General features: G+C 49.6%; 1 protein-coding gene across 1 annotated transcript in view; it reads right to left on the reverse strand.

Moving 5' to 3' along the window:
- The window catches only part of CD226 (CD226 molecule), a 29485-nt gene extending 21686 nt beyond the window's left edge, over positions 1 to 7799 (reverse strand). The window contains exons 1-2 of the mRNA XM_016211963.2: positions 7298 to 7799; positions 6656 to 6991 (exon numbers count right to left, since the gene is read on the reverse strand). Of these exons, the coding sequence (XP_016067449.1) occupies positions 6656 to 6991; positions 7298 to 7343 (382 nt within the window). The 5' untranslated portion in view covers positions 7344 to 7799. The remainder of the gene's footprint in view (positions 1 to 6655; positions 6992 to 7297) is intronic.
- Positions 7800 to 14640: the final 6841 nt, after the last annotated feature.

A 14640-nucleotide genomic window follows, 5' to 3' on the forward strand; every position in this document is an offset into this window, starting at 1 on the left:
GAGACAGATAGCTGGAGTTGCTCTAGACAGATCACTGTTAACCTGAAAACGCCCATAAATCAGTCCTGTAACTGAACTCAACATCAAATACATATGTGAAATATTTTAAACTGTGGTAAAATATACGTACCATAAATTTACTATCTCAACCATTTTAAGTGTTAAACACATTCATATTATTGTGCAACTGGTCTCCAAAACCCTTCTTTCTTGCAAAACTGAAACTCTCTACCCATTAAACAATTCCCCACTACCCCCTCCCCACCCCCGGCAACCACGGCTCTACTTTCTGTTTCCATGATTTAATGTTTCTAAGTACGCCCTACACCGGATTTGTGCACTTATCTGCCCTGTGTGTCTGGCTAATTTCATTTAGAACAATGTCCTCAAGGTCCATCCAGGCTGTACCGTGTGGTGGGATTTCCTTCCTTTTTAAGGCTGAATTATAATCCATTGTGTATATATACAACGCGTTGTTTATCCAGTCATCCCTTGGTGAAAACCTGGGTTGCTTCAACCTTTTGGCTGTTATGAATAACACTTCTTTGAACATGGGTGTACTAAACTTAATATATTTGCGTGTAACTTGCTGATAAATCATGATGGCAAACCTCGCAAATGACACTCAACTAATCTGGGTGGAGAAATAACAAACTAGTAGGATGAGTGACCAAGGTTTCTCAGTAAACTTATGAAATCAGTAGAAAGTGGTAGATCCATTTCTACCAACAGTCATAGAAAGAATATATTTAGGGGAAAAAGTCTCTTCTACTTATTTTTTAGAATAAAACTAGGTATAAATAATTAAACTATTTAGGAAATAAATCTACGCCAAAGAAATACTTCAAACTCTGTTTTACATATTATGGGCTATAAATGTCACCACAAGGGAAAGGACTTTATACTTCCTGGAAGGTACTCATAGGAGGTGGGTCTGTCCCATTTAATCGTGTTTGGAATGAACATCTTTCCTATGTCCTGATAGGGGGCCAATACTGACGATTTTCTATGGAAGTATCACTTCCCGTCCTTCACCCCCCATCCTTTTGCTATTTTATTGAGCAAACTCCTAATGAAATCCCCCAAGTGCAAGCTCTGTGCTCCCCAACACTGTTGGGACCAGGGGGAGGGCGATGCTGGCTTTGCTTGTGCCTTTTCTGTCCCTTAAATATTCCTTCACTCCACATATGACTCACCCTTGAGAGATGGCTAAGAAAACTTGCCCCGTTCCTGAAATGAGAGGCACTGGAGTAATGGCTCCAAATAACGGTTGCTACTCTGACCAACGTGTGACGTCCACTATTGGAGAACTTTATGAGTCACCAAACAAAGCCCCAAATCCCGACCTTCCACTCACTGGCCTTCCCTCCCCTCCACCTGTGACCAAATGCATTTTCATAGGTCCCAAATACAAGGAGTGTTTCCCTTCTACGCGATGTTGTTCACAATGTGTCTTCCTTCTAGACACCTCCACGGTTCCCTCAAGCTGGAAGTAACGTCCATCCCCTCTCAAGTCCCAGCGCTCTTCCATACGTGACAAGTCCCACCCTGCATTGGGGGGCTTGATCCACATGTTTACATAATTGGAAACTTCCGACAACCAAAAACCTTCTCACTCATTTACCTCACAGCAAAAGACAAATGTCTAGCCAATGGATTTAGAGAGGGTTCACACGATTTTTAAAATTACTATTATCAATATTCATCCAATAAAAAGCAGACTTTAATGCCTCAAAGTGTTTGAGCAAACTTGCTCTTCGGTTCAATTCTGCTCTTTTCACTGAAAACATATATTAGTCGGACAGTGTTGAGTATAAAACCGCACAACAAAACACAATGCCGGTTGTTGGAAATGATTCCGTCTTATCAAATGGCCATTCTTTTAGGAAACAATTCTGGGGTTTAAGATAATAAAGAGATATTTCAAGAAATATGGTATTATGAGCTTCAAGGACAGGCAAAGCAGTCTCATTTGTCTCATGCACTGTTACCCAGCTCTCTCTCAGACAATCATGGAATCCCCTGGCTGTCTCAGATGAGAAATGATATGCGGTTTCCCCCTTCTCTGAAGGAGATACGGTCCAAGACCCCCAGTGGATGCCTGAAGCCGCAGATAGCATTGAAACCGATATATATGCTCTGTTTTTTCCTACACATACATACCATGATAAAGTCTGATTTATAAATTAGGCACAGTAAGAGATGAACAAAGATAACTAATAAAATGGGACAGTTAAAACAAGGCACTGTGACAGAGCTAAGTGACTGTGTCTCCCTCCTGCTCTGACTGCACTGCCCTCACCCTTCCTGTGATGACGTGAGATGACGCAGAGCAGACATGAGGAGATGGGCTGAGGATGGCGGCCCGTGGGCACTGGGGCCTAGTGCCAGGCTCCCATAAGCGTCCGTGGGACACAAGCACTGCGCCACCAGGACAGTCCCTCTGACACCCGCGGCAGCTACTCGTGACTGATGGGTGGGTGGGGAGCGTGTGCCTTGCGCAGGCATGGACAAAGGGAGGGCTCGCGTCCTCCGTGGGGCAGAGCTGGACGGAGGGATTTCATCACACTCCGCAGAGCCGTGTGCGGTGTAACACTGATGAACGGTGTGTTTCTGGAAATGTCCACTTAATATTTTCATACAGCAGTTAATGGCAGGGAAAGGGAACTGCGGCTAAGAGGGGACTACTGAGCTTCCGGCTGTAGCACCCATTTGTAAAGGAAAATAGCTGCTCTGCCCATTAGGAGAACAGATTGGTGGGCAACCTGGAACTTTCTGAAGTTTCAGGTTCTTTCTGCATCAAGAAGGAAACTGCCCTGTACACACAGAGAACACACACGCCTTCACTAAGCTGGTCTGGAAATGTCAATGTTGGGGGCGTGTAGGATTGCATGTAGGCTGCCAAGAAATGGGACACGTATGTCCTTAGGTCTGCTGAAATGAGAATGTGGTTTCTTAAATACTCTGCTAATTAAATGATGCACTTAAATGCCCACAGGATTCATGCCCAGGCCTTCTTATCAGCCACAATCACCACTCCACTGATGTCAGCATGTGTGACCCACGTAGGCCCTTTATAGCTATTCAATGTGAGTGCTTCATAGCATCTCTCCATCCTCAGAGAGCTCCGATACCCGTCTTCTATGGAGCGTGGCCTGTTCTCTCTCTCTGAAGAGGACTTTTATATAAAACATAAGTTGGTTAAACAGGTGAAGTCAGGGAAAATGTTCTCACGTTGAGATTTATCGGGTTGTGCACAGTCTCTCATGGGAATCGCCAGACACCCCATCAGCTGAGCTAATTTAATTAAAATGACTTTGGAGTGAGTAGAAGAGATGCCGCCTGAGGGAATCATTGTGGGGTGATCCCTAAAGGATCGACTTGATAGTCTTAAAATTCTCAACCGTTTCCAAACCTTCAATGTCTTCAGAAACTTTCTGAATGAGAGGAGAAGCCCCCCGCTTGCAGTCTCCACAAGCCCAGGAACAGAAAGCACAGCTCAGCGTGATCCCAGCAGCTGCAGCTAAACTGCACGACACTGGCCGGGGCAGCGGGCCAGGGCCCAGGCCTCGGCTCGCGGGGGGCTTGCTTTGCCTCCCTTCTCCAGCTACTCACTTTCCTTTTTGCTTGTTTCATTTTAAACATCTCAAACCCAGCATTTTCATCTTATCAAATGCACAAATGTAATCGTCCTCTCCCTTACCATGGTGATCTGTCAAGGGGCAAATTCCTGTAAGGTCCCCGACACCCACCCCCGGGCCCCACAGAGAAGTTCCCCGAGGGAAGCTGGAGAACAGAGCTCGGCGTCTGCAGCTCCACCTGCGAGGAGGCAGCGGGGAAGGTCCGGAGGCAGCTCGGCTGCGGGCTGAGCTCTCCCACCTACTGCATGCGCTGCTGCAGAGGAAGCCACATCCCCACCCCACGCTCGCACCCACACCCGTGGCGCCCTCGCTGAAGAGGAACCGGGCTCCTCGCCCTGTGGTTGGCAGTCTGCACGGAGGCCGGGAGGGAGCGGCTGTGGTGGAGAGACACGGGGTGCGAGCTGCCTGGTCCGTCCCAGCTGCGCTAGGAACACCTTCAAGAGCCCGAGGGAAGGCTCTCTACCACCCGCCACACGCCCGCACCCGGGGGCCTGGGACAGGAAAACATCTAGTCCAAGAGCGGGAGGGTTTGGGCAGGAAAACAAGCAGCTACGGCTAAAATCACAGCCAGTGGCACCCCAGCTCTGCACTGCCCCGGGCCGTCCAGCAGCAAGTGTAAAGCAAAAGGCGTCCTCTGGGTGTTATTAGAGCGACAAGGGTGAAAGGCGGGGCCTCGCTGGCACACAGGCAGCAGAGAAGTGCATGGCAGCGAGGCCCGGGCACGGCCCTCCAGAGCCCAACGTGGCCCCGAGCTTGTGCGTTACACCTTCGCAGCCACCCAGCTACCGCACTTGCTCACGTGTGTGAGTCCACGTGCGCCTTGTTTTGGAGGTGGTTTCTTCATTTCTCTCTCGCTCCCACTTCTGATTACGGAGCTTTACCCCGAAGCCCGAGAGCCGACTCCCGCGGGGGTGTGTGCCCTCCAGCTTGCCCCTCCGGGCCTTCACCAATGGAAAGCAAGTCAACAGAAACAGCCTGGGCTCCATTCCCAGTCACTTCACCCTTGAGAAGGGCGGGACCCACAGCCTGGCTTCCCGCGAGTCTTAACATGGCCTTTATCGCCTGCCTTCTCTATAGACTATTTTACTTCATTAAGGAGGGAGATCCCCAAGCCTTTGAAATGTTTCTGTTTCATCAGTTGACTGTTTCTTATAGGTACAATACCTTTTCTCTTAAATAAAAAACTACCGAAATGTAACATCTTACAGAGCCCTCCTTACTCGTGTGCGTGTGCGTGTGTGCACGTGTACACCTGCCGGCCCACAATGCACAGTTGGACTTGCCAGTCTCCCTAATCACATGAGCCAACTCCTTACAATAAGCTTCTTTCTATGCACATACACGCCTCACTGGTTCTGAGTCTCTGGAGAGCCCTGCATGTTACCAACAGCAATAATACAATAGAGGCACCAATTTACAATCGGCCAGCAGCAGACAAGTGTTCCAACCCACAAAATGCGATCGGCTGACCTGCCCTTAAGCTCTTCCCTCCCCACAGGGCCGCGGCCAGCCTCATCTTCCAGGTGGTGAGGAGGACGGGTTTATTACGCGTCTCCCTCTGAAAATCGCCCAGTGACTTCAATGGTCTGCACTGCAGAATGAGGCTCAAATCGTTAGGCACAGCGAGATGGAGCGGTCCCAACTTCCCGGGCTCCTCCCCAACATTCCCCTGCCGCAGCGAGCTTGAATTCCTCTAACAAACAATCTACCAAATAAAATCTTACCTGGGACCCCTACGTATCATATGTTGAGCCCTTTAGCTGGTGCCAGCAGGGAGAGGGTCCCACCTTCACAGTTTCTTTCTCACCCTTGAGGTCACCTCTCAGGGCACCTCCAGTGACAGAGAAGGTCTCAGAGCCCAGGGTGAGAACTCAGCTCTGCTCAACTCTGAGCTCCAGTGTGATGTCCATTCTCTGTGCTGTGCATGAGTTTTAAACTTCCCCTGTGCCCTCTCCATGCCATCAGGATCCCCGAAGACGCCCTTTTCTTTCCTCCCCTCACCCCAGTCTCTATTTTTAAAAAATTCCTTCCCTGTCTTCAAGGCCCAGCACAACCTATCCCTCCCGTGAGCCTCCTTGGTCGTCTCTGCTGGAGTCCAGCTCCCTTCAGATCATTTCTTGCACGTTCTGAAGCACCTCTTGGCTTCACCCTGATGCTGCGACTTGGCAGCTCGGCAGCCTTGAGTTAATGACCCGGGTCTCAGGTTCTCCATCTGTGTAATGGGAACACATGGCCTCCCCCACGGTGCTTCATACGTACTACATGAGATGACACTTGCTCACTTAGTACACAAGAAGCACCCAACAAGAGTTAGGCCATCAAGTGTTTTAGGCAGGCGACCCATTTTGGGGGACATCTCCCTAAATACCACTACATTTGCTTTAACTGACTTAGGCCAGAGACACATGTGGTTACAGTAATTTTCTTTGCACCTCCACTCCCACCACAAACTCTGCCACAAAAGGGCAGCCTTGAAATGTCACTTCCCAAGTTGCCTGGGCATGTTTTCCCAGAAGCAGTAAATAAATGCAGCCATCCTTACCCGTAAATTCTCTAAATCAGTTACTAACTGAGCAATGCCTGTTCTGAAGCTAAGCCATACCTTAGCATAATTTTGCACTGAGAGTACCATTTATCCAGAATCAAGCATCTACTTTCTGCTTCAACTCTGGGCTGAAGGCTGGAGGAAGGTGATGGGTTCCTGGACCCAAACGCTGCCGGCATCAATTTGATGTAGGGTCAACAGCACCAAGAAACCGTGAGGCCTGTGCTTTCTCCCGCTACATTCAAGTTTGTGAGGTGCTGCTTCTACTCAAAACTGATAGCACACTAAGAAAAACAAAGTTAACTCATAGTCTCATTCCCCTGAAACAATAGCCACAGAATCTAGAAATGGAATCGGAAAACATCACAAAACATGATAAAGCATTTTGCTGCTTCTACTTGGGCTTTATAGAATCGAATGCCGCCGATTCTATAATGCCGGCACAAAGGGGAATGAAATGTGCGCTTACCTGGCGGGACCACCTGTATCACCTTCTCCCAACGTCCAAATGGGAAGGTCTCAAGAAGGCAGAAATAGAAGCCAAGGTCAGCCTCCGAGGCATTGTAAAAGGCCAGCACCGTGTCCTTGAGCTCCGGGGTTGACTTCAACACGTGAACCCGGTCGACATAGGGCTCCCTGATGACCGTACCGTAAACAGGGTGGAATATGGCTATGGACTCTTTCTTCGCCGTGATCTTGAACCACTCCATCTGGGTGAAGGTGCCCAACAATGGATACGCACAATCCAGAGTCATCGTCTCCGCAAGTTTGACTCTTGTGTCCCAAAATAGCTCTTCACCTAGGGCTGAAATATGCATCATGCTTGTTCAGTTACACTTTCTGATCAAAACACCAAACAGATGTCTTAAGATTGTTCTAGGCTTTCTAAGGCCTAGAAAGATGGGCCACTGAGATCATGGTAGAGGCCATCTAACCATCTAACCTCCATCTAAAGCGGTTTCCACTGCTAAGAACAGGCACTTGCAACGTTCCATTTTTCTGCACAAGTAGACAATTACCTAAGCCAACGATAGAGCATTATAATTTCTGAACATGTCACACTATAAAAGCAAAAAGGAGTACAATTTTTAAATGAAAACATTATCTTTACCTTTGTACACATGGAGAACAGCCAAGAGGAGGGTAACGTAATCCATCTCTGGTGAGCACGTGGGAGGCTGGTCTGGAAGAAAGGCAACTTTTCTTGTGCTACGTGGAGGCCCAGCGCAAGGTGGTTTCCTGCCTCTCAGATGTTACCAATGGTGTCTTCTCCTTCTGAAGTGTGAACACAGGAAAATGGTCTGCGCTTCAAAGCCAGCTTTGTTCTACATAAAGAAGGGCAGATTTGAACGGCTTCTCTCTCAGGGAAACAGCTTATTTTCAAGCTTTCATTTCTACAAAGATTCATTCACCAAACAAACATTTGCTGAGTGCATTTTCTCTAGGCAATGCGGATACAACAATCAATTAAATTTTAAAAATTCTTGCGCTTGGCCAGCGTGGCTCAGCGGTTGAGCATCTACCTAGGATCCAGAAGGTCGCAGTCTGATTCCCGGTCAGGGCACATGCCCGGGTTGTGGGCTCCATCCCCAGCGGGGGACGTGCAGGAGGCAGCCGATCAATGACTCTCTCATCATTGATGTTTCTATCTCTCTCTTCCTCTGCCTTCCTCTCTCTGAAATCAATAAAGACATTTTTTAAAAAATTCTTGCCATCGTGAACTTATATTTTAGTGGGAGGAGACGAAGGAAAACAAAGTAGAGCAAGTTCTTGGTAAGTGCGTGAGGGAAACACAGCAGGGATGTGGGGATAGGGGAGGGGGAGTAGCATTTCCCTTAGAGAGAAAGGCCCAGGAGTCTTTACTGAGGACCTGAGATTGGAGCAGAGACTGAAGAGGGAAGGGAGGAGCCTGTGGCTGGGGATCTGGCAGCTTCATCGGGCGGGGCCTTCCTTTGCTGAGCACGGCAAGGGCTTTGGGTGATGAAGGAACCACAGACAGCCCTCTAGATAGAAAAGTACCGTGGCTCAGGGCATGTCCAAAATCTACCGTTGTAGCTGATTTTTTTTAACTTTTTTATTTTGAAAAAATTATACAGTCGCAGGAATTTGCCAAGATAGTATGAAGAGGTCCCTTCCACCCAGTGTCCCCCGGCCGTTACATCTTATGTAATTATAGTGCAGTCTCAACACGTGGCTGATTTCTTTGGTTCATCATGGCTCCCTTTCACCTCTTGTAAAATAGCAGTTCAGTTTCTTAAGAACTTGCTAGGAACATATGACCATGTCAGCGTAAAAACACAGTATTGCCTCTATAGCAAGAGGGACTGTACAAATGCCTTTGGCCCTGACGAGAGTGTCAAAATAACAGGAGGGTAAAAACTGGGAACAAGGGGAACAGAACCACTCAGGACAATTCTACCCAATGCCAACTCTGAGCCTCCCATGTGGTTCACTCCAAAGTTATCAGCAGCTATTCACTGCTTAACATCAGTCTACTGTGGGAACTTTCTCATCAAATGTGTAATCAGCAATGTCATGGTAATCAGAACATCGTAATGAGTCCCCGTAATAATGTATGGCGCCAGCTATCTTTACAGAACATTCTATTTCCCAACGAGTTTGGCATCGATGATATTATTTGTAACAGCTTTGTGATAGTTATATGACATACCTGTTATCTCTGTTTTGTAAGTAAGTCGATGAAACAATTTGCTGAAAATGTTGTGTTGTGCCAGGTATCTTGCTTAGGCCCCGAAAATACCAGCACGAGACAATCACTGCCCCCAAATCACTCATAATGTATTGAGTCGGGCAGATTAAAGAAGCTACTTATTATAATAAAACTTGGTAATTGCTATACAAGTCATTTGACCGAGGTTTACAACATCCCAGAGAGGGAACAGTTCGTTCTGATAGGTCTGGGCGGGTGTCATGGGAAGAGGGCACCAGATCCCGGGCTGCATGAAGACAGGATCAGCAGGAAGCAGAAAGGATTACCAAACCTAGGACACCATCACTGTGACCTGAGCGAGCGGGTGGGCGGCTTGCTCTTGAAGATTCCCATGGAGAGGAAAAGAGATGGGCCGACTACAGGGACATTACCCATTATTGATCACACAGAGATATAACAACGATAGGCGTCCTTGACTCCATGACCCCAGTCAGGGTCCAGTTAGGAAAACAGAGCCCACACCCACTGGTTCAATAGGGGGCATTTCCTATGAAAAACTACCAGGAAGAGCAATGGGAGAGCAAAAAAAGCCAAACTAGAGCAGGGAGACAACTCAAAGAGGAGCATAAGGAGGAATCCATTTCCACGGCTCCAGTTAGAGGCCTGGGAGGAGCCAGGGCTGCTCATTATGGGGGCTCCTGTTTGAAGCTGGGACCGAGGAGGAAATGAAATGCTTCCAGAGATGATAGGAAAAGTCAAGGAATGGGCCTGCCAAGAAAAGGGGAAACGGCAGATGAGAAAACTGATGCTCAGAGAACCTGAATGACTGCTAGCAAGGGGCATCTATGGAAAACTCACAGCTGGCCTCATACTTGGTGGTAAAAGCTTCCGTCTAAGATTAGGAACAAGGGAAGGACGTCCACATGCACCACCACTATTCACATAGTACTGGAAGCTTTAGCCAGAGCAATTAGGCAAGAAAAAGAAATAAAAGGCATCTAAATTACAAGGGGAAAAGCAATCTACACAGATACAACCACTATGGAACAATGTGGAGATTCCTCAAAAAATTAAATATGGAACTGCCATTTGATCTAGTGATCCCACTTCTAGGAATATATCCTAAGAAGTCAGAAACACTTATTGGAGAGAGTAAATGCACCCCTATGTTCGTAGCAGTGCTTTTTACAATAGCTAAGATCTAGAAACAGCCCAAGTGCCCATCAGTAGATGAGAAGATTAAAAAACTGTGGGTCATTTACACCATGGAATACTACGCAGCTGTAAAAAATAAGGATCTCTTACCCTTTGAGGCTGCATGGAGGGACCTGGAGAGCATTATGCTGAGTGAAATAAGCCAGGCAGAGAAAGACGAATATCACATGATCTCACTCATATGTGGACTCTAATGGACAAAATAAACTGACGAACAAAATAGGTCCAGAGATAAAGAAGCATGGAGCAGACTGAGGGATCTCAGAGGGAAGGGGGGTCAGGCACGGAAAGAGATTAAACAATGAACTTATATGCAAATATGCATAACCCATGGACAGACAAATAGTGCGGTAAAAGCCTGAGGAGGAGGTGGGAAGGGGGTGAAAGGGATCAATGGAGGGAAAAAAGGGTGACATCTGTAATACTTTCAATAATAGACATAAATTAAATAAGTAAATAAATTCATATAGAATTGCCCAGGGGACTTGGAAAAGACAACAGTGACACTCCGAGTCACATTTGTAACAGCTGGAAATAAATAACCCAGAAGATCAGTCCAAGTTGTCAATGATTCCTGATATAAGTAATCATTAAATGCTCATTAAACAAAAGCCAAAACACCCATCTGTGCTAGGCAGTTAGAAAGATATGAGCAGAGCAAGGACGCTGGGCCAGGTATGGAAGGTCACCAGGTGCAAAGCCACGGGAGCCTAGTAAGGACAATTGTAGGGTGGGACCTCGCCCCCAGGGTGGCCTTTCCTTCTCTAGCATATCTCTGGTCATGTGGTTTGGACCCCCTGACCTCCTCTCCATAGAGATAACATCTAGGCCTCAGTTGTGTTTCACTCCAGGCCCAATAAAGTAACAAAACCAGCCACAGCTGCCCTCAGGACCAGCTGCATTGGATGAGGTCCCGGCCCTGGCACCAGCCAATCAATCAGTGGAGACCACACCCTGAAACGACACACTTGGAAAGCTGCTGAATATTATGAGATCTTCCCCTGGGACCTCCCCTAAGCTAAAACCCTGAGGACCCAGCCCTCTCCCTCCTGGGAGCAGCCTGTCTCTGTCTTTCCCTTTCCCCACCCCAGGTGCGGTACCATTAGCTTCCTCAGTCCCAAGCCCCGAGGGCCCTTCCTTTGCCTCTATAACTTGTTTCCTAAGCTCATTTCTTCTAGGAATTACTTCTTCCACCTCTGTAATTTTACCTAATAAATGTTCTCTTGTAGTTCGGGTCTTGGCTCTGAATTCTTTCCTAGCCAGAACCCAAGTTCCAGGGTTGCTGACCCCAGGTCCGTGTGAGCCCGCGGGCCTAACACCCAGGGCCGTTCCCACGCCTACAACACATCTACCTATCTGTCCATCCACCTGTATCTCGAGGGGGGAGGGGGTGCAGGGAAAGAGAGAGGTTAAGGGTTGGGTAGAACGTGGCAGAGGTGCAGATGGAGAGGAAGGATGGACAGAGGGACAGAGAGGACAAGTGCAGCACACGGGCTATGGGTCCTAAAAGAAATGAGATGTAACAGCAGCTTCCACCCTCAGCGGCTCCTACAGCCAGCTCCTCACTGAGCCCCTCCTCCCAGGAGTAAGGAATCGGGTATGTGGGTGAATTACTGAAAAACGGGTACTAACTGGTAATAACCTGTAGCAACCCCTTCTTTCCCAAGGCCTCCAAAGCCAGCTGAGCTAAGAGACGGAGACAGTGCAAGTGCCCTTCCGTTCGAAGTGACTGAAATCAAGGGAGGTCACAGATCCACGCGGAAGGTGCAGGAAGACGTGTGGCCGAAGGTGAAGTTCAGCTGCTACAGCTTTGCGAAGGACGAGCCCTATTTATCACCATCTAACCAAAGACAAATAGAGAGCACGCTTGGGCTATTTCTGTTGTGTAGGCGCCATTTTTTGCATGATTTATGGAGGGATTTTGGCTTGAGGGTTTTTTTCTAATAGAGCTGTCTGTATAAAAGAGCTTCATCCTCAAGGAAGCCATTAATCAAAATACTGCTGGAGTTCTCTCCTGCTGGGCATGTCTCAGCGAGCCATGCCGGCCGGCGCGGATTCATCCACGAGATCTCCTCGGGCGGACGGCTCCTGGGCGGGTGAGGCCTCCGGGTGCACTGACGTCTCTACCTGCCCGGTTTCACTACTGCTCCCTGGGTGTGTCCCACCTTCCCAGTGTCTCCACCCTTTCTGAACGTGGGCAGGAGTCTAGTCTCTACGCTGTTGCCCGAGCCCGCCTGCCCGCACCTGCTGAACCACGGGGCTGTTCTGGTCGCACTTCTCACTTCTTCAAACAGCTACCGACGTGCTGGAGCAGAGCCTGTGTGACCTTTGAGAAGGAATGACCGGGGCTGGGAAGGTTATGGGTGTGAGGAGGCTCATGCCTCCTTCTAGGAAGACTTCACCTGGAACCTCGCCGCCTAGGTTTCTGCCCCTGCCTCAAAGTGTCTCCTTAGAAGAATGTTTCCAATGAGGGACGTGTGGGGTCCCCTGGACTGTGATGCCCTAGACCTTGGGAAGTCCTAGACCTGCCCCTCTGAGGCACCAGTAAAAACACACTTGCATTCAAAGCAGAGACCTGAGTTTGGGTCCAGTGGGGACCCTCTGGCACAAGGCCTGCAAACGATGTCCTGCAGGCCGCCTGCAGCCTCCTCGGGACGTGGATTAGTGGAACTCGGCTGGGCTCATGTTTCATGTTGTCAGTGGCTGCTTTGTGCTGTAACCAGTAGCTGCAACAGGCCATGTGGCCTACAGAGCTGAGCATGTCAACTCTCTGACCCGTTACAGGAAAAATTCACCAAACCTTACGTAGGATAGTATTTATTTTTTAATTTATTTTTTAAACTTCACCCAAGGATATTTTTTCTATTGATTTTTAGAGGGAGTGGAAGGGAGGGGGAGAGAGAGAAACATCGATATGAGAGAGAAACATCGATTGGTTGCCTCCCAAATGTGCCCAGACCGGGACCGGGGTCAGGGACTGAACCTGGAACCCAGGCACGTGCCCTTGACTGAGAACTAAGCCCCAGACCCTTTGGTGCGCGGGCCGGCGCTCTAACCACTGAGCGCTCTGGCCAGGGCTAGGGCACTATCTTGATAGTGAACGTTTCTTACTTGAGTTCATCTTGCTCCGTCCTTCTGGAGGGAAGGAAGGTGAAAGCCCAGACGCTGGTAAAATAAGCTGTCCCTCCCCCAGGACCGTACCCGCAGACCCACTCTAAGTACAGCTCTCCTGGAAACGGACTCAGGGGGCCTCACGTCACGTCCTGCCACCAGCTGCACCCGCCACCGAGCTTACAGGCTTAGCGAGATCAACCACGCGGCTAATCGCAGCTTCTGCCCAAAGCTCTCTTCCTGCTGCATCTTCTAAGACCTTTTTACCGGCGGCCCCCACTCTGCACTCTATTCCTTCTAAAAGCCTGGCCTTGCCCCGGCTCAGTGGCTAGAGGATCGGCCTGTGCACCGAAGGGTCGCAGGTTCAATCCTGGGTTGCAGGTTTGCTCCCCCGACCCTGAACGGGCGCGTGCGGGAGGCAACCCATCGGTGTGTCTCTCTACGTCAATGTTTCTCTCTCTGAAAACCAATGGAAAAAATATCCCCAGGTGAGGGTGAACAACAACAAAAAGTGTGACCCCAGCCACATTTAACCCCTTTTTCTAGGTTACTGACCTTGAGCCGGGAGAGTTCCGCTGGCTCCAAGCCTCTTTTCCCGGCGCGTCTTGGTGAAGGGCTTCCTCCTTAGGTGGCCTCCGTGCGCCAGACCCCTCCCGCCGGCCAGCTCCCTGCTTCCCCATTCCTCAGGGCCGTCATCGCAGGACGTGACCTGCCCCACACCCGCGGGCTCTCCTCTCCCGAGCTCCTGCGGCCGGCAGCTGCAGCAAAGCACTGGCAGGGCCTTTGCACATGGGGCTCCGTGACGTCTCCCATCCTGCCCCGTCAGTGGGTCCCAGCTCGGATGTCCCTTATAGGACATGCTTCCTGAACCCCCGAGGCTGGGTAGGTTTTCCTCCTGTGAGTCCCTAGCCCCTGGGTGGATCTTACTGAAATGTGTACGGCTTCCTGTGTCACATCCCATTTCTCTGCTGCATCTCTTACTATAGCGAGTATGTCCCTTCAGTGCACAGACAGGGGCTCCTCCGCAGCGTGGGCTCGGGCCTGGCACGTGGCGGGTGCCCGTCAGGACTTGCTGGAAGCAGGTAACCCGATGACTTCCACCTGGGAGGTGTCACCACGCACTCTGGACGCTGATGACAGTCGAGTCCCTCTCGTGTCCAGTGTGGCCTTTGTCCTTTGGCCTCATCGGTCTCCAACAAATAAGCCAGAAAGAAGCCTTGATCCCAGATGCACAGGGTTCCGAGGGACAAACCCAGGGACAAGCCTTCCTGGCCCCGGCCAACTCTTTCTCAGAACGGCTCAGTGGGCCGGGCCCTGAACTGACCACAGGCATCGGCCGAAGCAGTCCCTGTCCACCCTGATGCCACATGGGGTGAGAGCCAGAGCCCCTCGTGACGGCAGACGCTGCTCAGGTCTACGGGGACTTGTTTCGCCTGCTCTCTGACTCACAAAATTCA

Source organism: Miniopterus natalensis, chromosome 7 (genome assembly GCF_054644295.1).
Source record: "Miniopterus natalensis isolate mMinNat1 chromosome 7, mMinNat1.hap1, whole genome shotgun sequence".
In the NCBI taxonomy this organism is placed as follows: domain Eukaryota; kingdom Metazoa; phylum Chordata; class Mammalia; order Chiroptera; family Miniopteridae; genus Miniopterus; species Miniopterus natalensis.